Here is a 27,056-nt window from a genome sequence, read left to right on the forward strand (position 1 = left end):
ATGAGTTTCTGGGGTGTATTTCAATGTTTTAGGGCTGGTTCAAGAGCTTCAGACACAAGAAATCTCAATGTGAAGGCCGAACACTTTACAAGAGCTGTTTTCACACAAGCACTGAATTTCTGACATTTTCTGGAGGGGCAAATGTCAGAGTCCGCTGCTCCGGACATTTTCTGTAACTTTTCCTACCAGTGCTCCAAGTAAAATGTGCAGTATCTTGCCTCCTGTTTGCTTTTCCCCAGACACCACCCCTCCTGAATGTTCCAGACATTTTCCTGTTGCTGTGAACGAGTCTGACCCCGACCGGACAAGGTTCAGCTGTGTTCTACGTATGTGAAAGACAAATTTCACGCCTCAATTTTCCAGAGATTTTCCGGAGTGAGGATCCATTAACTCATTATCCATCTTTTCACTTATGCTCTTATTACTTTACTTACCCCCGTCTGCAGAGGTTCTGAGAAATCTTTCAACGTTTAGTAATTAGAAACAATTTAGACACTGAAAAACTTAAAAGGAGCCTGTCTGACTGTCAACGTGTTTCACTGCAATGAGTTTCTACAGGAGAAAAGATTCCCAGGTCTGTGGATTATCCTGAGCATGTGGGACTTTGTCTGTGCGAAGGCAAATTACTGTCAAGTTTTTCAACTGTACTTTTAAATTCTTTCCACGGCAAACCACTTAATTAACCTCTATAATACGAGAGGAGAAACAGCTTTCGGGAGCAGATACGTTGTAACCCTCTTGTTAAACGACGATGGAAGAGAAAAAGGAAAAGCACTAGACTCTCTGCTGCACTGATGATGGAAACACTGGTCACAGGGTCGAGCAGATAGACAACCCTCAGTGTGTGACTGAGGAACGTGTCTGACTGGAACCAGCCGGCAGAACGGGAGGATTTTACACTTCACTGTATCGCAGTTACCCTTGCTTGAGTTAGAGAGAGCAGACTCTGTGGTTCATCTGGGACCCTTTATACAAGGGCACACTCCGCGGTTCAACCTCTGACAGCTGTAAGCAATGTGAGATCATTGCCATTATTATGTAATTAAAAGTAATTTCTGCAAATGATGCCGCTAAATGGGCTAAAATACTCGCCCAGACTGGCGTTCTAATCTATTAAGAGGGGAAATTAATTATATTGGGCTTTAAGGGATCCTTCTACAATTTTTTTGCAGCTGATTTCCTGACGGGTCCGTGTCTAAAAAAGTAGGAGGATAATTAAATGCGTGAACAATCCCCCTCCGAAGGGGAACAGTAGAGTAATTTGTCCTTTGGTGACAGAGATCTAAGTGCCTTCTTTTGTAGGGCTAGAATAACTGATGAAATCAGTAGCCCCTCCTACGAAGGGCCTACTTTATCAGCTCTTACAGCTGTATGTGGAGGAGTTCAGACGATTGCATACCTCATTTAAAGAACCCGCTCTCATTTACGTACAACAGAACTTCAAGGAAGAATTGTCACAAATAAACAAACTGCACAAGAGGGAATTAACCAGCTTACTCTGCAACAGACTCTCGATCAGAATCTGTTCAATAATGAACTTGTTCTTGTTAAGAGAAGATCAAAACAAAGATTTCTGTCAACATTAAACACAAGGAACTTTTCCTGACTATTGAGTTTAAGCAGTTTGTAATTTTAAAAGGATGAGTTCTAGTCATAGTACACCTGGAGATGACCCAAGAAAAATGTTCACCAGATTAAGAGCAAGTCCATAAACATAAACATGACCTCAATTCTCATTTCTGAAGGAATCCTGCTCTTGCAAGGCTAATGCGAGGTTCAGTGTGTACGATTTTGTGACACCTAGTGGTGAAGTTGCACGTTGCAGCTGAATACCCCTCCCCGAACCCCCCCAACACAAAAGAGAACCTATGGTAGTCTTCAGTTGTCATAGAAACTCAAAAGGTGTTTGGTTCGTCAAGTTTGGACGACAGTAAAAAACATTTATAAGTATTTAAATAAAAAGGTGCTAGTGAAAACATCACAAGGATTAGTTTACATTCAATTTCTGCCAATAAATTCCTTTACCTAAATCTTACACACTGGACCTTTAAAGCAGTAACATTTGATGTAGAAGCAAGAAGCAGAAACTGTTAAAAAATTGAAGTCAATAACACGGATGCCCTGCAAAAAATAGGTTATACGACAGAATGGTTCTATGCCGTTCTAAACATAGAAAAAATATATAAAGATTTCTTCTCTTCATGAGTAGTCAGCACCCATTGTTTATCCTGACTCCTCCATAATTAAAAGGAAGTACCGTGCTGGCACCATCATACAGGAAGGAATCTTTATTCATCTGATAAACAGATGGTGTCAGGTGAGAACGCCTGAGCAAGGACACGTAAATCAGTTTGTCAAAGACGACGAGGATCTACAGTCGAACCAGGAAACGTCAGCATAAGAAAATAAACCAGGTGAAGATCACGACACAAGAAGAAATTATAATTAAGAGAGAGTAAGAAAGAATCTACTCTGGCTGATCAAAAAGACAACAGGCACAAATCTCTTTATCTTCATCTGCTTACTGTACTTTGTTCAAGGACTTTACTCTGGATGAAGCCTCGTGAATCCAATTGCTTTAAGAAGAAGTGATTTAAAGCCGCTGTTGCGGGTGAAGCTATGGTCGCAGCCACAGGATGCCGACGTGCCAAAGGGAGTCCCTGTGTCAGAGCAACAACCAGAGCTCCCACCAAACTGTCTGGTGACATCAGAGACAGGAAGCAGGCCACACTGGAGCCCTGAAGAAATTATCCCCCAGTAATTTTAAACTAGCTATTAAGAGCTGCTGCTGCTGCTGCTGCTGCTGCTGAATGGGTAATTGTGTGGGAGAGAGGACCTGGGAAGCTGAAGGACAGAGACTAAAGCATCTGGCATGCATCAAGACAACAGGCCGAGAGGGTCAATTCACCAGGAGATTCATTAGGCAAGCTGTGAGCCTGCTGTTTGTATTGGTAACGTGTGGAGCTACATCTTGTTAGCAGGATATTGTCTCCGCTGCGTCACGCTGATGCTGGGATTGGTGGAAATCTCGAACACAGCTTAGAGAAAAAGAGGCTGGAGAGTCATTTTTTAAAAGCTGAGGAGATAGTAAAGTTTAGCGGTAAAGTGCAGGGGCAGGGAAGAGATTTAACAGGCTCGTAGGTGGTAAACTTTATTAGTGTACGCAAGCTAATTAACATCTTAACATTTAAAGTGTAACTACACCACCGGCTCTGAGCCTTATTCCACCAGCGTGTGATTTTGAAAAAAGCTAAAAACTGAGCAGAGGATTGAGGAGGCGACACACTGCCATCCCACATATAATGTCCTTTACCCAGTGTGTGTGTGGGAGATGCAGATTCACTGTCTCCCTTAGAGAACTCGTGTTGTAGATAACGCTACACAACTGGAATAAGAACAGACCACATATTGTCTATAAACAGCATTTCTCCAATATGATAATTGACCAGTCAACATCATGATGTAGATGTACCCATGTTATTCCGATTTTATTTAAATTTGTTGAGAAATCTAACATTAAACCACCATTAATTTGTTTCATCACGGTATAGTCGTATTATTTGGTTTACAGCTCAAAAAACTTGTTTAACGGTGCAGTTTATCTTTAAAAACACTTTCCCCCCTTATCTACGGACCTGTACTTTTGTTAAAGAGCCCGCACCTTAAGTCCTCCTAAAAGATATTTTTCCCATGGAAAACGTTGACAGGGCAATCTGTTGGTCAGGGAGCAACAAACCTGACCCTGGATCAGCCTTAATAATGTAAACCAGCTGCTGGATCATCAGGAACACTCCATGACCTCCTCTCTCAGTGTAAACAGGGCTGAGGTATCAAGATCTCAGAGACTGTACATGAAGTCCCGACATGTTTCAAACTGGATCAGCTTGATGTTAGGTTACCTGTGTATTTACAGGAGGAGCAGACACAGTCACCATGTCCTCACTACACCTTGAAATTGAACAAGTGAAGCAGTGGCAGTGTTTTTATTGGGTCTGTTGAGTTTGATTTATGTCCTCGCTCCCCGGAGGACTGGACAGAGCGAGTGTGGTAAACATCAGCAATATCAGGATAAATGATCTGACTTTTCATGATGTAATGAAAACAGTCACTGAGATGGACACTTATCAGTCTTATCCACACTTAATCCATTACTGAGTATTACAGCATCATAAAATATGTCACTGGTGCTTGTTTAAATTCAGAAAAATCAGACACTATTGAATCAGGGGAAATCTAAAAAAAAAAAACCGATGTCAAATGTTTTTGTTTCCCTTTTTAAGAACCATGTAAGTAAACCTTCATCTACTTAAATTAAGTTGACAAGTAAAATTATCCTGTTCAGAAGAAGAAATTAGGATTATAAATTAAGAAAGAACTGAAATATAACCAGAGGCACAGAAAAGCCATTCGAAAATCTAAAAATATTGAATTCATAATTTTACAAGACAAAGAAATACATTAAATTTTAAAGCAGAAACAAAGACATTTTTCATATTGATATATGTTTCATATATTATCATACCATTTCCCGTTGATTGATCAAAATTATAATTTTTACAAAATCCCTTTGGGCTGTTAATTTTCATTGAGCTCTAATTGCCACTAATGAAAATACCCGATCAGTCATTATGTAAGTATAGTTTCATCCTCATTACGTTTCACATATCTTCCCTCAGTGGTGGACTGAAATCAAGTTAAGCATGTTTAAGCCTTCACATTAAAAACTGCTGTTCAGCTGTGTGGCACCAGCACAGCATTGAAAAACCTTTATCTCACTTGACACCACTGTCGTTCTGAATTACTTGAGGGTAGTTGATTCAAATGGTCTCGACATGACAGCTTTTAAATAATTGAAACGCTTCACTCTCACTGTGGCTGCGGGCACGGGGGCTACACAAAATTAAAGCATGACTGTCGCATGATGTCGAACAGAGGGCTGAGCAGATCAACAGGCGGAGACGGGCAACATAACTGGCTTATAGGTGTGCCTTTAAATAGCGTTCCAACACACTAAGCCGTTCAGCATGGTTTGCATTAAAGCCTGGAACAAAAGAGTAAAAGAAAAGCAGATGCAGACCCCACTCCCTGAACCCATGATCCGTCCTGATAGGCGCATAATGAGAACCAGACAAGTGTTCACACCATAACACATACAAATCCCCATTCATTATTCATGGCAGATTACCCTCTTCATTAAGGCAGAGCCGGGGACCAGGGGACACTGAGAGGGAGCGAGACAGAGTGGGAGCAAAGCGGAGGGGAAGTTGGTCTGTGAGAATATTACCGGATGGGAAGCAGCCATGCAGGCAGGGTTCTGGTCCGCCTACAAGCACGCAGCCCGTCAAGCTGAGTGGCACCCGGATAGGACATTGAGGACCAGAAACCAAGATGAGAGCAGACAGTTTGTGCCGTATAAAGTTCAGGTCTCTGAGCCCTGCAGCTCTCCACTCTGCTTTGATACTATAAACACAATATGACAAAGCTCCTCTGCAGGAGGCTGGAAAACGTCAGTGTAGCAGAACTGACATCACCACAGCGAGACAGCGTGTGTCACCGGGCCTCAGCTAAACTTGATCAGGTGGTTACAGCTCGTATTTTTTCTCCTCTTTTGTCACAATCCACCGACTAAAAACAGGTCTTTTTAACACCGTCCTCTTCAGTCTTTTATAGATCTCTTTGAAAATGAATTAACTCTGCTGAGGTTACCCCTGGCATCCCCCTGAGTTTTAGAGCCGCTGAAACTGAGAAGCTTGGAAAAGTTGCTGGAACCGTTTTAGTTTAACCTTGGCTTCGTTTTAGTCTGGACAAGCAGAAACAGAGACGTGTGGAAACGATGATGCTTTGCCAAAACGCTCATGTGAACAGTGGTAGCTTTAGTTTGAAAATTCTGCATTCAAAAGAAAACATATGGGTGGAGCCTCAGACTCAGCTTAAGGCAGCTAGTAAACTTGAAACACTGATTCTTCAGCCATTTGGAGATAGAGGCCAGGATGACCTGATAAAAATGCTCCTTGTTTGGTTTTATGGGCGTCGTAACTATCCCTGTTTTTAAAGCCGGTTTATTTCCTGCATGACCCCCCGTGCAGAGGTCAGAGCTTATCAATGTGGCTGAGGCATAAATGCTCGTAGAGAACAAGCTGATGACAGAGGATACGGGTTAGCTCTAATTATGTGTCTAAGTGACGAAAAACAGACAAGCTGCCTTGCTGTGCCTCAGCTAGACTGAATGCACAGCGTATATACAACAGCCGGCTTGTGACATGGGGGTTCTGCATGTTTCATGGTGGTGTTTCAACATTGGCTTCACGCCCTGAAAGCAAATCTCTCCATCAAAACAGGGAGAAGTGTGAAGCCTCTTTTCACTGAGTGATTAATGATGTGTGCTGTTGTGAAATGCTCCGACGGGGGCCGAGCTGCGGGCTTTGTCGAGGCCTGGCAGGTGAGATATTACCTGTGGGTATATAGAGGTCTGACAAGTGGGAGAAGGTACAGGCCCTGACGGCTCTGGCAAGATTGCCGAGCCGCTCAGAATAACCCACTTACTGGAAATTTCATCCACTTCTCTGATAGATTATTAAGAGGCATCTATCAGCGTAATGAGTAAGACTGTAACGACGGCTGAATGAGAGTCACAAACCACAGCTCAATCACCGAAAGCCTGCATTGATCCCATAATCCCTATTTTTTTTGAATCAATAAGACACAGTAACTGTTTAAATCCAACTTGTCATCTCAAGTTTAAGTGTACATCATTCAAATTGTTACATCAGTGATGATGAGGTTACTGCTTGGCACAGGTATGAACAGAGCATGCTGGACAGAAATCCACCACAAATCCAACAATATCCCAATGATATTTTAGAAGGGTGGAATATGACAAGGCTGTTTGTGGTGTTTCCGATATGTCTGCATGGTACGACTTCCTGTACGCAAATAGAACTCCAGATTATAGAAGAGCAATAGCTCAGCCCTTGTGAGACTACGTCGGACTTTCCCGGCGGCGCTACAGCACAATAGGCTTGTTCATCTTGTAATTACATCTGACCTGTAGGTACTCACAGCCGCGCTGATGGTAGCTGCCATTCACAGGGAAGATTTACATGGATTTTAAACCGTAGTCGTAAAGAAAAGAAATACAATTTTACCCATCAAAATCCTTTTAGCTCTTACAATGAACACATATGAAGTGTATTGATTTTTCCCCCCAGTGGACAGAGTTAATAAACAAGGGCACCACCGGGGATTACACAATCAGCTCTGTGCTATAATCAGGAACTAAAAGATTAAAGAATAACTAAACAACGCAATAACACCCTGTCCACATTAATATGGTCAATGCAAAACATCGTTTGGGCCTTTTTTACACACGCAAACAGTGTTTTGTTCACAAATGTTTTTACAAATGCTTTAAGTGTTTATGAAAAGAAAATGAATTCTGTGTGTCAGGGTGTATGTGTAAAATGGAGCTTTTTGGAATATAATAACATTACAGTGTACATTGCCAAGTGGTATGAGCATGCGCCTGTCAGTAATCGGGCCGATACTTCACTATGCCCCATATTAGCATTACGCAAGTGTAGCAGCTGGTTCCCACTGTAACAATACCAGGTAAAGTGAGAGCAAAGTGGTTGACCAATCCCAACAGAGTGGTCCACCTGGCCAATGAAAGCCGACTGGACTTTATCAGGAGGCGGGCCTTAAAGTGACAGGAGCAAAAACCAAGTGTTGGGCGGTAATGCACCTTGACGCTTGGCTGCCACCCGTCAATAAACCAAATGAAGAAGAAGAAAACAAGTGTTTCAGACAGAGGCTGATGGGAGGAGCAGCAGCGAGGAACAGTATGAAGAAAGTGTTGTTTTTTCTGAACAGTAGAGCACTTCAACTTTTTCAACCAAAATTAAAACCATGAACCTTGATATGAACATGATATTTCTCCTTTAACAGAAAAAAAAGTTCCTGTTGCCACTTGTGCGATTGACTCATCTTTACTACACAAAGCGTGGGGAGTAACAGCCCTGATTGTTTATTAACAGTTTGCCAAGAGCTGCTCTTCACAAAAAAGGATCAAACAAAGGAAAATCACAAAGTGGAGCAAAGCACACGTCATCCTTCGATGGCTCGAAACAACCCAGTGAGTTTGCTACCACTTAATAGGTGATGCATACATGAGGAGGTAATGCATCGCTGCAGTATCGTGCAAGAAGTTGATAAAAAACTTACTGTAGGAGAAGGTGAGGCGTGGAGTGACATCATTTTCTGTGACAGCCGTATGAAAGCAGCCAACCAGCAGCACAGTGTAGGCTGGGAGACAGAGCCGAGCCATACTCAGTGTCCACCCCATTGCCTCCTCTAAGACCGCCAGCCAACTCACACTGTCTGCCTTTCAGGGTTTTGGGGGATTCATGAAGAACGTCTTTTTTAAACCTGTGTTTATTTTTCTCCCCCCCTTTCTGTCTCGCTGCAGCACTGGGCTCCTTGAATGGAAGACTGATGCACTGTTGTGAAGTCAGGACACTCGTGAAATGATGATCTGTGACCTCAGAACAAGAGGGACGGCCTCCACCGAACAGCCTCCATGGACAAAGGAACACTGCAGCGTCTCACCTCAGGTCTGGGAAGAGAGAAGAAACAACATTCAGTCAAATTATGCATTGTTTTTTCTATTTTGGGGTTAAATGCTAACATCAGCATTCTAGTATGCTCTCAATGCCAACGTTAACATGCTGATGTTTTTCAAATATCATGTTATCATATATCATGTTCATCATTTTAGTTGAGGGTGTTGTTATGAATGATAAAAAACTGATTAGCAGTAAACACAAAGTACAACTAAGGTTGTTGCAGGTTACTTTAGGTTTAAGTGGGGCCAAAGTTTCACCTTCACACTTCATTCTACCATCTCAGATTCTATCGTGTTCCTTTTGGTTTCTGTTCAGAGGTGTAAGTGATATCACGGGTTCGGTGAACAAAGCTCACATCAGGTTAATTTGATAGGGTCATCTACTGACAAACAAGCTTAGACTCAATAATCTCCTGTATGAACTGCATGTACCTGCTGTGTTGTTATCTGCACAGGACAGAAAAGAATGAAGCACTTTCTTGGACATGTTAGTTTAAGGTTAAATCTAATCACAACACGTGAAGTCCAAAATAACAGCTCATATTACAGGAATTACAGGAGTTTCTGGCCAAAGCTTTCCTCGGTTGAACTCCTGTTTTCATATAACTGAGTGCTGAGGACTGGTGTGTATACATTATAAACAATGATACTGTGAAATGTTTGGATTCCCACAGGTCATAGCGGGCTCCAGTTCTGCCGGCTCTCTGTTGTGGTGAGGATGGAGGAGTCCAGAGCCAAAGACAACACAGGCCTGCTGTTCAGCTCTGATCAGCTCATTACAGATCACAGTTATTTAACTTTAAGTTTAAGTTTGCCATGTATGAGTTGACACCATTCAAACTGTTTATCCACAACTGCTCCTACAAACTTTAAGAACGAATCCAAACGAAGCCACAAGACAACTCTTATACCAGTAATGGAGTTATGGGGCATTTCTCTGATGCTGATTAACTGAACGTAGTGAGACATGAGGGGAAACTCAATACAGACATCCCACTTCCAGCTGCAAATGCTCCATTACAGTTGCCACAGGGAGCTCCTCATTAACTGCAACCAACAAGAGGCTCAGTTTCATGTGGGGTATCTGGCAATCAATAGCAAAAGCCAGCGAGTGAAGCTATTCCTGGTTTCTATCAAGGGGGCTCCTGACTCTTAGTCAATAAGCAGTCTGACGTCTGCTGCAAACACAGACATCTCCAAATCTGAGCCGGGCAGATGACATTTGGAGGAGCAGGAAGGCTTTGATGAAGGCCAGAGAACAAGACACAAAAGAGGGTTATTTCTACAGCAGCGGAGACCCATGAGACATGGATAGGAGGAATACAGGTAGACGTACTCTGTCGAGGAATAAAAACTTAGTGAAGCAAAGGACAAATGTAGTGTCTTCCTTCTGAGGTACATTTTTTGAATCAAGGTCCATCCATTCAGTATTTTCACTGCTTATTCTTTGCGGGTCGAGGTGCAGCTGGAGACAATCCCAGCTGATTTTGGGCGAGAGGCTGGGTAGAACGTGAAAAGGTCACCAGAGTAATACAGGGCCAACGTACAGAGACAGACAGCCATTCACAGCAACAGTCAATAAACCTAATCCCCAATCTGCATGTCTTTGGACAGTGAGAGGAACCCTGAGTACCCGGTGAAAACCCACATGGGGAGAACATGTTCCACACTGAAAGACGCTGGCCAAAGCGGGATTCAAACTGGGAACAACTACTGTACCACCGTGCTGTCCTTGAATGGAAAAGTCTTTCCAAATTAAAATGAAGTCACTAGCATTGCTAAAAGATCCAAATAATAAAAATGTGTTTTAAACCAAAGCTATAAAAAAGGAAAAGGAAAGAGAGGTTTTGAAGAGCTTCTGCTTTTAAAACTCCGGGCGAGGTCACGTTGCCCCCTGCCCGACTGTAACATGCGACCGACGAGAAGGTGCGTCCGTAAGCATCATTAGCGTCCTTTGTTTGAATCCATTCAAAGTGAGACAACACTTGACCGCCAAGCAGCAAAGTTAACATTAATTCTGGGATTGTGTGACAGTTGGGGCAAAGAAAAAAATTCATGCATGCAGCTCAATCCAAGCGAGGAGCGCGGAGCGAGGAGCGAGCTCGACTCAGCGAGAGTGAGAGAACAAGGGCCCCTCTGACAGCCCGGAAATCTATATGCAACTCTGCACTTCACTGCTCTCTCCTACATGATGCATAAACTGAATCATCCCATTCACTCCCCACACAGACGTGATAGTGTGCTCGGGCCGTGGATGATACTCTGCCATCCCTCTCTCTGTCGATGAGCTCCTCTTAAATCTCTACAGTTCCTCTCTCCATCCCCTGCAGCCACACATCAGCCTTATCGGTTTGACATAATTATTGCATACGTAAAAGTTTTACCGCAAATTATAAAACACTGATGGTATAACTTACGGCAAACATTTGGTTTTATTACTGTGGGGGGGGACCCTATTAAGTGACACTCTTATGATTAGGTGAACACTCATTATTTACACACATTTTTTTGATCTTTGGAAATATAGCTTTGATAATAATTCATGTGAATTTCTTTGTGATTAATGAACTCAGTATATGTTTAATTGATAGAGAACTGATCTGTATCCAACCAGATAATTAAGTACATAAAACAAAGCATCTGTCGCCCAATGACAGCTGAGATTGGCCCCAGCTCCACCCCTGCGACCCTTAATGGATAAGCGGTGTAGATAATGGATGGATAGAGGTATTGTAAGACAGATTTACACTTCAAGTTACTGATAATCATGTCTTGTCTCAGCAAGAAACATTGTTCTTTGCTGCTTTTACTTTGATGGCTCACCAACAGTGTGTTTATATTAGAATGAACTAGAATGGCAAGAATGATGCAACGCACTCGTAGACATCACTTCCCTAAATATGACTTTTTAGTCATCAAAAAAACCATCTAAGAATGTTAAAGAGAATGAAAAAAATAGTTCTGCATCCGGACCCTGATCCCGATCCACACTACATACTAGTGGGTTTCTCCCTGACCCACAACACATCCTTCCACCAAGTTTTTTTGTGTAATCTGACATGAAAACAAACAAACAAACCACCAACCAACAAACGAACAGGAGCAGTGGAGCTAGTAACATCCCAGCTTTGTTCCCGCCATCCTGTGTAAAAAGAGAAATGTCGTGTGCATTTGGATGTGGTAAATAAGCTGCACAAAGAGTCTTGAGCCCATCATCCCCTTATCCATTTAAGAAACAACAAATGTTTGGCAGTCCATGCAGAGAACAAAATGATATGAGTGGGAAGAGACCATTAGACGAGCAGTGAGACGCTGTGCTAGAAACCGATTAAAGTGATAAACACATGGATGAAACTGAAATGTTTGTGAAACTGAAAGGTTACAGAATACACTTAGCTTGTATCACAAAGTGGTATAAAACTTAGCCATAAAAATGAATGGGCACATCATATTGTAAAAACTTCCAATGCACGTGGCAGCAGATAATGTAGAAAAAGAGGAAGTCAGTTTTATATTTAACCAAACATGGAAATTCCCAGCACTTATTACCAGCCACTTCCTGTAATACAGCTAAAAGGATGACCGTATATCACTGACAGGGAGAGACTGACCAACGACAGCACTACTTAGATGACTGAGTATTATAAATAGCAGCGCGGCGTATACTGCTGAAACAGGTGGCACCACTAATAGCAGCTGCCATCCGAAGCAGAGTGGGAGGGGTCAAGGCTCGTTGGATTCCACACACAGCCTGTTGACTGTAAAAGTGTTGACTGATAAATACGACCTCTTGGCATGCCTGTCATCTCAGGAAGCCACCTGCACACACACACATCACACGCCGCGGACAACCCAGGTCACATGCTCCCAGATGTGGCCTTCAACCTGTGATCGGGGGGCCTCCCCTCTCTGCCCCCTTGACACCTCCAAACCCCGAAGGTCTCTCAGATGTGCGAGGAAGCAGATGTGAGACGTGGCGGACATCATCTGTCAGGAGAGGCTCTAATGCCGGAGCATGCCAGGAACATATGGACAGAGACGCTGACTCAGCTCAGTGCTGACACAATGCTGAACCGCACATACTGTAAGGTCATTCTACATCTCCTCATCCCAGGACTGAGCCAAACGCCTCAAAGCTCCGACTTCTTCCATGGTAATCAAATTCTAAATAAATTAGAGCCCGACCAATATGGATTTTTGAGGGCTGATACCAATATAAGGGAGTCAAAAGAAATTCCGATACTGAGAAATGATTCTTGAAATGTCGTTATCAAACCCTTACGAAATAGACTTTTGATATTTCTATTTCTTTTTTGTTACGTATTGTGATTTATGTTGGGACAACTCCAAAAACAAGCACACAAATGGAGCCCATGGAAAAATGAATACTATCCTATAATTTAAGAAATAGTCATCCAACATTATTCATTATGCATTAACATTATTATTCACTATTCTCAGACAAGGACACTACACTCTTATCTAACGATACCAGCACTTTAACACTGTCACATCAATGCTATCAAGGAGTGGCAAAGTGAAGCGTCTGGAATAACTTTGTGAAGATGAACATTTTTTGCAGATGACCCTCAAAACGTAACTCGAACCCGTTTCCCCCGTGAATAAAAGTCCACAAGTCTGTACATCTGATTAGTTTCCTGTGGAGTCTGAAGAAAAATGCGCACTTCTTCTCGACCCTCTTTAAGTCCAATCCCCAGGACCAGCTAAGAGTAATTAATGGCTCATTCATCCCTGAGTGAACCATACTGCAGTAATTATGACCATATGTTATTCTAAAGACTTTTAATTGCTTAATTAAAATCTTATTAAACCATTGAACAGAGATAGGGAACATTTTGAACCTCAGGCTCAGAGGGAGTTCAATTCATCAAGCTCGTTTCTCCACTGAGGCCTTTGACACACGGTCAGAGGTTGTGAATTTTATCACCGGTGATGACATCCTATAAAACATCCCACATTTGAAGATATTAAGAACGTATTGATAGATGAGGGCATGACTGTGAAAGTGGATGAGCATATTTCATCACCTCTGCCTTTGAAAGCTACACAAGGATTCTACAACCCGTCTCTGGAGTGAAAATATTTAACAAAAAACGATATTCCATTTCTTTCCATTTCCCCCTTCTGCGCAAATTTTCCATAGCAGATGTGGAGCCGGCAGAGGCTGGCAGCTGATGACATGTAAAGTGGCAGAGCGAGGTCTGTCGCCGGGCCTGCTCTCACTATCAAGGCCCGAGTGGGTGAAAGAGGAGCAGCAGCAGGCGCTCGGCGACAGACAGAAAAGTGCATTCAAATATTGAAAGGGCAAGGACACACGTTTTCTCATTAAACTTTTAATTTCTAGATTGTTCTCGTGCAGAGACGGAGTTCACCTGAGAGAAACTAATCGCAGCAGACAAATTCCACTTTCAATGAGATCTTTACCACCGTGTGACTGAGAGTCATTTGCCGCTGTTGGCTTTGTGCCTTTTATTTCCCGGCACCAGATCTGCCTGTCACAACACATCAGAGTGGGAATAAACCTGGATTAAAACTGCTCATGTGTTGTCATCAAACACGACGCACACTGAGGGATTGAGGAGAAATTGGCAAGAGTCGGTACTTTTCCTTTCTCTCCGCTCCCTTTTCAGTTTGCAGCAATCCAGTGTAAGCTGATCCACTCTTCAGAGGCAGCCTTTCCTGTTGATCCTGCACAAATGACCCATTTCTTTTCTTCTGTTGTCACACCCTCCACTGAAGAGGGGAACACCTTCAGTATTCGTTCACCTTTTGTACACTAAGCTGGCATTCAATTCAAACTGGCCATTATTAAGTTATTGGTCAATCTCTCTTTAATTTGTCTTTTCATCTTTATCTCTCCTTAAACTGTTTGAAAGCTCTACTGACTAATGGCTTTAAACACTTGTCAAACTGCTCGGTTTTGGCAAATGTACTTTTCTAATCCTCGTCCCAAATACGTGTGAAACAAGAGGATTTGATAACATTTATAATACATAATAATACATAATACTACAATATAACATTTCGTTTTGGGGAGTTTTAAGTATCCAGGAACAGAAAAATGCTTTTTTACATCCACCAAGGAAATACTGTTTTCATTATTGTTCGTTTGTCCGTCAGCAGGATTATTCAAAAACTACAGAGCTGATTTCTATGAAATGATGTGCAAGGGTTGGACATGAATAAAGAATGACCCGTCCAATTAGGGTGTTGATCTGGGTAAACAGAAGGATCCAGTAATGTTTATTTACTTTCTTAAAGATGGTAAGATGTGTGTTAGCCTTAGTGAAGGTAAGCACTCTCCGAGCACCCTTCTAGTTAAGAGTGAACTCTGGTAGGCTGACCCCAGTCCTGGTACTGACTTCACTCAATATCTGCTCACACACAGAAACTACCATCAGTGGAAACTGAGCAAGAGTTTTAGTGACACATACTGAAGTTACCTCATGGTTTGGACCAGTCAAAGAAAGTCTGACGAGAGCACAGACATTAAATGTACATTGCATAATACTGCTCAGTGCTCTCTGTTAGATACTGAGGGTCTGTGTTTTTACAAGGGGTCCTGACGTCTGGCCGACGCAGGTGAGGAGCAGCTCCTGCCCTGGCGGCTGTAAGTAGGTCAGACCTGCTGAAACACTCCCTCTCATTCTCCTCGTCTACACTTGTGCACTTAACAGTAAAATATTGACCCTGATAGGAGCTAGTGCTGATAACACGCTGCTGACTTCAGGTGCTTTATCTCCACACTTGTGGTTTACACTCACTGACTCGATCTCTTCTACAGATAAGTCAACAATACACAACTAGAGTAAGTTGAGTTTGTTGTTAAAAATATTTTCATTTGCTTTTTAATATGATACTGTGTAAATACTTTGCATATTACATTATAATATTATTTTAATGTGCTGAAAACTATAGATTTGAAGTGATAGGAAGAGAGTATTTAAAATATGTGCTGAATAAAAAATCTAAAATATTCCTTTTGGTTGAATAAAAATTAAGATAATATTATGCATAGCTTAAAAAGTCCTTAGTCAAAAGGTACCTCAGAATAAAAGTGGTCATGTGCTGCATAGATATTTGCGCCGAATTCATGGTCCATTAAACCACTAACGATGGCCCAAAATATTTATCCTCTTTGAAATTGATTTTGCTGGTGTGCCATCCATGAAGAAGGCTGTAAACAAAGCGGCGTGGACGTCCTCCCTTGATGTCCACTGCGAGAAGCTGCACGCATTCCAGTCGCTTATAGAGTCTTAGACAGACGCTCAGGCTATGGGCCACTTGGCAAAAAGCTGAACACATCCATCACTGTGAGAGACCGATAAAAGGCTCAGAACGTCAGCTTCTCCACGCGGCCATCAGCGACCAAAAGACCGCGGACCCGCCCTCAACACGGACCAAGAGTTTTTCTACGAGACACGTCCCTTGGGATCTAACCAGTCTACGCTGCACGTCTCACACATGGACTTCAGAGCTTTCTTCACACAAACTGGTGCACTTATATCTGCCACTAACTATGCACTTATCAAAGTGTAATCAACTGACTTTCTGTCAAATGACCAACTGATTAAAAAACACATTAACCAATGAGATATTCCCCTGGAAGCTATCGTCAACAGCCTGGGTGTAGCTGATGTTGATGATGCATTTTACTGCCTCTTGAAACCACTTAAACCTTGTGAGCGGCTGTTGAAACAAGGTGCAACACAGTGCAACACAATGCTCTATATTCTGAAACTGATTTTGTCAGTTAATTAAAGAAGAAATTGAGGTTTCAAGGCAGTTGTCATGTTTTTTTTTAACCTCAAAGCTCAATGACAGCGAAGCGAGAGGTGCACTCATCCAATCAGGTTCACGTGTATCCAGTCAATTTAAAATGACATCTATCCAGTTGTGTGCAAAGTAACTCTGATTAACACTTTTTTCTGAGGTAGTTATGACCTGAAACAATTTTTCTCTTTACCTATTTTGAATCCTGGACTTTGTGTATTATATATTATCTAGCTTAACAGTCATAATTGAACAACACAAATACAAATAAATCTCTAAATACACAACAATGAGTTCCTAAGATCTACAGTCTTGCTGTTGGAGCAGCAAAGAAGAAATGATTTCTGTAAAAAGAAAGTGGCAAAGCTAAAATATTTAAAAGATGCGGTATCTGATCAGTACATAGATTCGTTCAGTATCTGCAGCATGAGAGGAATTTCTGATGCTGGTATCGGTATCAGAACATCTCTAAATGTTAGGACATGTTTAAAACTTTGATGTTAATTTGCATATTCCTTAAAAAATTTTGTATACAAAACTCTTAAATGCTATTTACTTAATGCACACTTCTTTTCTTTTGTAATCACATTACAGTCAATAAGGTATGAGGCATCTTTTGAGGGATAGAGAGAAGCAGAGCTCTGTGAACAATGAGGGAGTTTCAGAGTCTGTTAACAGAGACTGTCTGGTACTCTCTAAATCAAGTTCACAAAGCAGAGAATACAAATGTTGAACAACTGATCCTGAGAAAACAGAAATGTTGCTGACGCTCAGCTTCCTTATGCCTGCAGTTGTCCTGGTTTGTTCATTCCTCATCTCTGGCTACAATCCTCAATATGTCTTGTATGTTGATATCAAGCTGAAGTCGATCTCTCTTTATTCGACTTCTCTATTTGTCAGATAGAGAAATATCTCAGTGGGGGGAGGCTGTGCTCTTTATGTGGGGTCTGAAAGTGGGGCAGCTGCCCCCCACACGCAGTGACCTCCCTTAGTACAGATCAATAGCTGCCTGCAAATTCCTCAATCCAAGTCCTCAGGAGACACTTAGGCCTTGGTATCCCAGCCATGCGAGCCATCCTATGACTCCTTTAGACGCTGATATTCGGGGTAAATTCCAGTCATTCACGTCCAACATCCTAGACGACCAGATTTGACCTACGGGGGCAGCGCATCTGGTAAACCATACAGGGGAGATGAGTCCTTGTCACTCACCCTGTAGGTCCTGCTAATGAATTCCCTCTATGGACAAATTTGTAAAGCTATGGGTTCAATACTATATGGTGATACTTCAGTTTTTCCCCTGTGCCCTTTTTTGTATTTCTGCAAAATTGTGGGGCCCGTTCTGATCCCTGGGCTGGATGATTTAATGGCTGACTGACTGTTCTATTTAACAAGACAAGCATAATAAGGGGATTAGCAACCTATCAGATGACAGAGTTCAGCTTGCTTGGCAGCAGGTATACGGGCAGATATCCTATATCACATGATTTTTTAATCGCTGTGCAAATGGTAAAAATGAGATCATTCTTAATAAATGTAATTTCTGAAAAAATAACCACAAAGACTAACTTTAGCCAAAGTTGTATTGACGGTTTTATGCACAAGTCGTAAAGTACGATGACATTTTGAACTTCAAAAGAACCCCTGAATGTCACGTTCCTCTTTCTTCACTGTGGAAACCCACACTAGTTCGAGTCTGAGATGCAATCAGCGTCCCGACACGTCCACACAACACCCCCAGCCCCCACAGCTGGATGTTTGAAGGAGGGAGTTGATGTCACGGAGAGATGGAGGTGAAATGATCTGTCACTAGAAACCTGAGTCTCTTCACCGAGACATCAGAGCACGCAACATGTCCTCAGACATCTTCACCTACTTTCACAGGTCAGAGGGTTTAGGCAGGTCAACTATACCAATCAACTATAAACTGACAAAAAAATAGGTAATTCTACATTTCATTCTTACTTCCAGATGTAGTTCTGGATTGTAAACCAGCAAAGGTGAAAGTCCCATATAGAGATGTTCCAATACTCTTAGCCATCATCCGAAATGCCTCTGATGCAGCCTCAGCTATCAGCAAGTACGAGAACCGATTTACCAATATGATACTACATCTTTAAAAATATGAGTTCCACACGAATAAAACTGCAATTTTCCTTTTTCCGGAATCATTTATTTCTAATCGCCGGTCCAAAACAGCAGTTCCGCTGTACTGCCACTAGCAAGTACTATTTTTAGAACAGCGAAGAATTTATTTCTGGTAATGTAGCATTAGCCAGAGCTAGCTAAGAATCTGAACATCTCTAGTCCCGTGTTAAGTAACTGACATCAGTTAAAAAAAACAAGATATGCTTTAAAGAAAACACTCTACTCTCATAAAGCAAAGATCAAGTATTTTTAAGTGTTTGCACGTCACTAAATTCCACCCTGGAGGCTCCTCTGTAGCTCACGCTCTGACGTTACCACCGGGCAAGAGACTTGATTCATCAGTTTATTTATAAACTATAAGATGTAAGGTCAGTGATGTGATCCGTGACCAGGAACTGAATAAATAAGCTGCTTGTCCATGTATCAAAAAATAAACACGAGACATCCAGCATTGATACACCAATATTTCACAAAGTAAGCTTCATGCTGTATTGTTTATTTGTGAAGCTGAAAGACGGTAAGGTCACTGAGGGTTCTATGTCTCTCTGAGAAAGTTTGATTGTTGAGGGAAGCTCTGGGTCTCTCTGCAGAGTTATAATGAAATAACCCTCTGACCGAACAAGGTCTGACTACTCATAAAAAACAACTGAGTCCAATTGCCCTTGATTCAACCTTGATTCATGGAGAACCGTGCCCTGAGTGACTGAGAATCCTTACAGACACAACAGCAAAAAAAAGGTCTAGCAAAGTAGATATAGACAAGAGGACATGTATTCTGTGCTACTGGGAACCATTTAGTGATTTTCTGTCACATAAACCAGTTAGAGCCCCTGACCGCCGCAGAAAAATGAGGTGAAAAAAAAAGAAGCATTGGCTTTGTTAGGTCCTGTGAGCTTAAACTGCACCTGCATGCTGAACAGCTTCATCCCCTCCAGATGTCTGGAGGCCTCGCCAGACCCAGAGCCGGCACATCTATAACTGTCTCCTGGTCCTGGACTGCCCAGACTCTGGTGGGTAACTGCCAGAGAGAAAAACTCGAGCCCTGCAGCCACTCGTGCTGCACAGAAAATGCTGAAAGAAACCCCGCAATGGCTTGTGTGTGCAGTGTCTTAATATATCACATCTTCAATCCAATCTGATGAATTATTCAGACGGTGCTATCTACTGGGCCTCTCACCTAAAACATCTGCCCTGCCAGCCCGTCTGCCAGGTCTGCCTTACACTCCCTCCTGCCACAGGAAGCTTTTAGTCGGCTGCTGTCCTGTGGTCTCTGTTCCATTTAACCCCCTTCCTCTATCTCTATTTCCATCTCTCGGACTTTAGGGGCATGAAGCATCGAGGGAGAGAGATTATGTTACCATGTCAAAAGAAAGGAGGATTCATATGCGATTCTAGAAAAAATAGTATTGTTTTGCTACTGGTGTGCTAAAATGGACTGCATTTATACAGCACTTTTCTATCGACCACTCAAAGGCACTTTCACCCATTCACAAACAAATGTATACAGTACTACTACATTCTGCACGTTTTCTATTACATACACTGCCGGCACAGGCATCGGGGGGGAATTTGGAGTTCAGCATCTTGCCAAAGGTAAATTCAGAACGCTGGGGTTCAAACCACCGACCTTGTCGTTAGTGGATATATCTGAAGGCAAAAGACTTCATAGCTGTTCTGAAAGGCCAAACTCGATTGTTCTGAGAGAAGAGAGGGGGGGGCAGTGACAGCAACAATCTCTCCTCACATGTGTTACACCTGTTTGTGCGCATTCAAAGTGATGGAAACACTTTCGCGCCTCAGCACAAGTGCTCAATCGTTCCCTTATGTGTGTCTAATTGTGAGATCGTTGGTTTCAGGTAATTTCAAGAATCATTGGAAGCAGCCTCCCTGCCCCGACATCAGAAAGACATGGGACGGGTGGAGAGTTTCAGGCACTGTTCACCTGTCAAGCTCTTCAGATTCTGTACTATTCTGACTCCTCCAGTGTCACACAAGCACACCGAACACTTGGCCAACCTGAATCAGATTTTGTCGGTGCCGCCGTGAAAAGATCTGACAAAGCCTTCACCTTCGGGCCAGAGGAAGTGTATACGATTTTAGCTGTGGACTACATCACGCACGAAAGAGGACACCGAGCAGAAGACAGAAGCAGGTTGCATTATACTTCCAGAGCATTAAAGTGAGAGGAATAAAAACTGCACGCTCACCTCCCACGTTCACTGTTTACGGCTCATTGTGGAGCATTAAATGAGCAAATACCAGCATCTCCTAGCAAATTTCATCAGCTCGTATCCAAGGTTAGAGAAGAGTAACTGTGTGAAAGGGTCGTTTTCATGCAGTTAAACAAATTAGATCCCCTACTCCTACTTCTTATTAAAGAGCGGTATCAGACATTAATATTTAAAGATAGTACCGCTTGTTTACAGTGAGGCAATTAGAGGCCTGTGATCCCAGAGTTACGGCAGGAATGTCTGAAAGGGTCAGTGGCACCATTACCAGAGTAAAGGGCACAACCTGGAATGTTCAGAGATATCAAATCACAGCGGCGAGGGAGGAACAGGCGGCGGAGCAGGACTCGATCGGAGGCGGATTCCATTAATCAGGCCCCCTCTCATTCTCGTGTCAGAAAGCGCACAAACACGTCCGACCGCTAACGACAACTCATTTCACGTTAGCCGTATGCGACACCTCAACAGTCGTCCCTTCATCTCCGGTGTCAGAAGTTCAGAGGCACACATGGCTTCACAAGGATTAAAATAGAACTTTATTATTAAACATGCAACATGCAAGAGGAACAGGTGCTCGATGGCGGCCAGTGGAAACACACCCTGAAAAGACAATTTTGAGATCCTCACACCAGCCCGTTAGAAAGCGCTGACGTGCGTGTAAACACACTCCACATGGTCGGCCGAAGCCATTTCACAGGGTTGTGTATACAGGTAAAATAAGACTCTGCGTGGACAGGACGTGGCCCGGGCATTCTTCACATGTGTGTGACGTGTTTGGCTTCACGTGGGTTAGGAGGCAGATGTGAGGGTCCCTGGGACACTGGAGCGGTCACAGCAATCTGGCCACGTTCCATGTCGCGAGTCACTTCCCACATCGTGGCACAGTGCTGGACTGGGAATCAACAGAGGAGCCCGCTGTGCTCCCAGAAAGCATGTTTGCAGAGTTCCCATCAGTGAGTACACAGTAAGAGGACTCCCTGAAGGCCTGTGTTTAACCTTTAGGTTACAAGTGGCTGGCCACTCCAAAGCTCGCCCCCTCCTCTGCCTCACATGTTAACCCTTTTCTCACTCACTGAATCAGCACAAACAGGCTCTGTGACAGGAGCCAGACAACTTAGAATACTTTGTCCAAGATCACTAATAAACTTTAGATCTCAGCTTCTTTGACATTAGGGTTAAGAATTCCTTGAAGCTCATTTATACCTAACGTTACATAAGCGGAAACAGACGGAGACTTCTGTACGTTCTCTGTGTTAATTTTGCTTGTATTTGTACACGTCTTCTGAAAGCTCACACATATGGACGAAACACACACAAAGTGTAGCAGTACCACCAAAAATTGTGGGGGGGCAGTTTACTCAAAATATTAAGTACAACAACCAAAAAAACAAGGAAGAAATCTCAACGCTCGCAGAACTTTTTGAGGACAGACTTTGAGAGTTTGTGCGTTGGACCAACGTTGTCTGGAACGCAGCCGCTCTAGTTATAGGCACATTACCACAACCTAGTCCACTAATGCAATGTTTGTTGTTCTTCGAAACTATTGCCTCTGCGCTGCCCTCTAGTGGATGTGTTGCTTAACTATCGCAAAGGAAGCACGGAAGTGTGTGGGCAGTGACGTTACATCCTTGGAAATGAACGTATCTCTTTTTTGTACAAGTTTTTGAGAGGCTTAAAACAAAATCAAATTTGACAATCTATGATTTAATGATTCAAAACACTTCATTTACTGAAGAAATCCATGATTTAAGACATTGTGGTGAGATTATTCAGTCAAAGAAACATAAAAGCTTTTGCTTGAGGTCAGTCCATCTGACACACAGGATGTGAAACATTTTTCTGGCAGTGGTAAATACAGCTCAAATTCCGTAAAATAACTTTCTGTTCCTCATTATACGAGTGTACTAATTTATTAGCAACTTAATATGAAGAGCAGGTTGATCCAACGGTAGAATTTTCCAAACCATAAAAGACTCCTGTATTTGAATCATTGTTCTGTTCTGCAGACTAATTGGAGGAGACACCACTGTATTTTAGAGACCAGCTGTTGTGTTACTGCATTGAGCACAGCTCTTCTCTTGGAAAAACACACACAATATTTTGGCTAAAGTTTAAAAGCATATCTTGAATTTCATAAAAGAAATAACTAATCCAATCCAAACTGTGGTGTTTCTTATTCAGAGCCGTGCACTTATGATATAAATAACAGCCTTTAACGGCGCACTGACCTTTGTTTAAACTTGTGTTACTGTCGTGAAATCTAAAATAACATTTGTGACAAAATAAGCAGACGGCAGAGAAAACAGTACATTAAAAATCAAAAGGGAAAATATTTTTCTCATACACAGAGAGACATGCACAGAATGACAGGGAGAGAGTTGACCTGACTGTATAAACAGATGAAGAAGAAGGATCAGAGTAGCCTAATGCTGAGAAAATGCCCTTGGGATATGCTGACAAAATGGAAACATGTGCATATGGGAGCAGCATAGGGGATTAAGCTGTGATAAAACAGTGTGATTTATTTCTTCTTTGTCTTTTCTGCTCTGAGCAGATTTAGTAAACTGCAACAGGCTGTTCCCCCCTTTGAGCTGCTTCACTACACAGAAGCATAATTTTGATCCTTTTTCGCTAATATTCCTTTCAGCAACTTTTATGTGGAGCAGCCCGGCATCAAATAAAATTTCCAAACTGCGAAGGAATGTTCCAGGGTCCCAGTCAAACTATGCAACAGTGAGATCCAGGGCTTCCACTGCGAGTAATTATCTCCGTGTTGTAAAAAATATTTTGTGCAGAAGTCTGGATTTAGCGGGACTGATATAACAGGCACCACGCTTTACCAACGAGCCAAAGCTCTTCTGACAGCATCATACAGGCAGCTCATTGTCAAGGCCGCCGGTGTCCAGAATGCAACTGCCAGCTGTTTTCTTTGTGGATCAAACCAAAAGAAAACAGCCGACCAAGGTCAGCACAGACGGGCTTTTCTCCTGCGGCAGACGGATGAATCTCCGCATACGAGGCTCCGTAAAACAAAAACGCTCTGTCACAAACGAGAGGGCGCAGCTGATTATATTCCACCCTCTTGTGGAATAATTAACCATTTTCGAAAAAGATCATGAAAGCTCCTGTTTGTTCCAGCTCTGCTTGGTATTTGTTGATCATCTAAGGATCTGTGTGTGTGTGTGTGTGTGTTTGTGTGAAAGCTTGGTTTGCGAGGGTTATCTCACATGTCCGTCCGGCATGTTAGTTCACTCTGGACACAATCAGATGGACGTGGGCAACATCAAACTCGTATGGAGACGAAAGAAGATGCTGATTTTCCTCCCGGGACACTGAGAGGACGTAAGAATGTCAAACTCCCCCTCCTCATGACATGACTTGGATATCTGACCTTTACTATGCAAAGTGATCCATGTGCATGTTTGACATCATATGTTTTTTACATGAATCAGCTGAAGGGAAAACATTTCCCTGTGCTCACATTAAATCTGAGTTTAAGATACATGAACCGTTTTGTGGTGCCATAACTATTTTGGAAGTTACTTGAGGTCCAGCAACCTAACAAGTGTGATGTGGAAACCTGAAGCTTCCAGTGCAAATACATTGAGGATTGACTTCACGGTCAAGTTGGAGACATCTCGGATTATGTTTATAACTAAATCTTTTGAATCGAGCAATTTTTCCTAAATATTTATTATCAGATATCAAATGCAGATTTTTCTCTAATAATATATCAGAAATAATTCCAAGCAAAGTATTTTGCGTTTGTCTGTGGCTTTGTGTGAATATGAAACTATAATAGTTCTGCCAAGGCCAAACAGTCCCAGTCTGCACCCAATGGCAAACACTCATAAATATCAGTCTCCTAAACATGCCTGTTTTTTTTCCATTAAAATTCATGAATTATTCTCTGAGAAATCAACGAGAAATATAGAAACCGCACCAAAACAGAGAAGTACCAAGAAAAATCATTGGGGGGCAGTGTAGCCAATAGTTTACGTGAGACGACAATAGGACCCGAGGAAGAAATTTCAACACTGGCCTAACTTTTTAAAAAGAGACTTTGCGAGTTTCTTAGAGGTTAATTATCATAAACTCCTCCGACGTTATGTTTGTTAGAATCTCAGAAACTATCGACTCTGCGCTGCCCTCTAGTGTTAAAGAAAGCAGTAAAGCACAATAAGATTAAAGGATCTGTCCCTTGATTCTGGATGCACACCGACAGACAGACAGGGGTGAAAACATAACCTCTATGGCAGAGGAAATAAGCCAATAGTTAACCAACAGCCTGCTCCATTCATATATTCTTGCTACTTCTCAAAACACACGAGAGACTGAGAGCTTTTCAAGTAAAAGGCCCTTGGCAGCACACACTCTAAAGTAAGCATAAAGAGCAAATACAGATCTTAGGTCGAACTCCTCATTGACTTCTGACCTAATTTGCCATCATCTACCTCCCACACAAATCTAACAGTTTGGCAATAGTTTCAATGGGGCTGCCAGCGGCGTGTGGGTGAGGGAAACTTAGAGTTGCACACAATAACACCTGATGCTTCTGTGTTCCAGCTGCCAGGAATCACATGAACCCCTGACCAGTGTCATAACACACAAACACACACACACACACACACACACACACACACACACACACACACACACACACACACACACACACACACACACACACACAAACACACACACACACACGCACACACACACACACACACACACACACACACACATCCCCAACAATTTCTCTCTCAGCTATCAAAGCCACAAAAACAGAGACAACCATGACTTTGTGTTGATATTTATGTTCTGCTTCTCGCCCATAAGCTTTTTCCAAACTCATCTGAGTTCACACAAAGTTTGCAGGCATGGCCGAGGATGTGTGTGTGTGTTTGTGTGCACTGGCTGCCACATTCACTAACTCCTATCAGTGGGAAAGAGGCCCCCACTTCCAGTCACAGCCTCGGCTTAAGGAGTGAGAGCCATCCTCTGTTTTTTTCCCTTCATTGCTACAGACACACAAACACACAAACACATATACACACACACACACACACACACACACACACACATACACTGACACACAAGCCAGCAAGCCTTAAAATACAAACACACCCAGGTAAATAGCGGTTTCCAAAGAAAATAAGTCCAGCATCTCTTAATGCGAGGGTAGCTCCTACACATTCAGCACACAAAGTAAAGACTCAACACACAAACACACACACACACACACACACACACACACACACACACACACAAACACACACACAAACAACATGCACAAGCTTGCACTCAGACCGAGTCTTTAATGACCCCCTTGCCCTGCTCTCACCTTGCGTTAAAGACCTAGTGAGGAGAAAGAGGGCTGTTTCCTGTCAGCTCACACCCACTTTTACCTTTATGAGAGAGACTAACAATAAACTGCACACGTAGGCTCAGTCATAAAAAAAAGTTGATAATTCTCTAACAGGGAAGTGAATGAGAGGTTATTCTGGCATCATCTCAAATAGGTAACCAGAGCTGCAGCGTGCCCACATGAATGATTCATGAGGCCCAGTAAATGAACATGAGGGTGTAATGTCGGTAAGAGAGCAGTATACTCACACTCTGTGATACTCAGCCGTGACACAGAAAAACTTCCCCTCAGATCTAAAAACAGGGGCCTTTAGGTGAAACACACACACACACACAAACACACACACAGACACACACAGACTGACTCCTCGTCCAGGAAGTGTCAGAGGAAAATCCACACAACCAGCAGAGTTTAAAGCTCCAGCAGATGACAGCTCTGAGTGTGCAGGTCCACACACTCCCTCTCTCCCTGACACAGTGAGGTTACTACAGCCTGCCTCTGGCCACTCAAAGCACTGGAGCTCCTCCCATCACACACTGTCAGACAGAGAGAGAGGGGGGTGAGAGAAGGGAGGGGGAGGAGAGGGAGGGAGGGAGAGAGGGAGGAGCACTTCTACTGCATGATCTCAATTCATTTAGTACGTCAGTGCCGATGTGCAAGTTGAAATACGTTAGGAGAACTATTATTAAATCTTCACAAGGTCCTTTATTTCAATATTTTTACAAAATCTATGGTCATATCATCATTTTGTTTTATTTTATTATTTCAAATATTCCTGTCTATTTTATTTGTATTATTTCTAGCTTATTTAAAAAAGAATTATACAGCTTCACCTGTTTGTTTTTTTTTACCTCGTCAAATCTCTTTCACCTCTTTTACGTTTTGCTCGGTTTAATCTCTT

The 27,056-nt window shown here is 42.5% G+C and overlaps 1 protein-coding gene across 1 annotated transcript in view; it reads right to left on the reverse strand.

Annotated features, from left to right (window-relative positions):
• Nucleotides 1–26,616, reverse strand: part of sema4ba (sema domain, immunoglobulin domain (Ig), transmembrane domain (TM) and short cytoplasmic domain, (semaphorin) 4Ba) — a 42,167-nt gene extending 15,551 nt beyond the window's left edge. The window contains exons 1-2 of the mRNA XM_061077078.1: nucleotides 26,404–26,616; nucleotides 8,221–8,611 (exon numbers count right to left, since the gene is read on the reverse strand). Coding sequence (XP_060933061.1) covers nucleotides 8,221–8,341 — 121 coding nt within the window. The 5' untranslated portion in view covers nucleotides 8,342–8,611; nucleotides 26,404–26,616. The remainder of the gene's footprint in view (nucleotides 1–8,220; nucleotides 8,612–26,403) is intronic.
• Between the last annotated feature and the right edge of the window lie 440 nt (nucleotides 26,617–27,056).

The sequence above is a fragment of the Limanda limanda genome, chromosome 8 (assembly GCF_963576545.1).
Source record: "Limanda limanda chromosome 8, fLimLim1.1, whole genome shotgun sequence".
NCBI classification, from domain to species: domain Eukaryota; kingdom Metazoa; phylum Chordata; class Actinopteri; order Pleuronectiformes; family Pleuronectidae; genus Limanda; species Limanda limanda.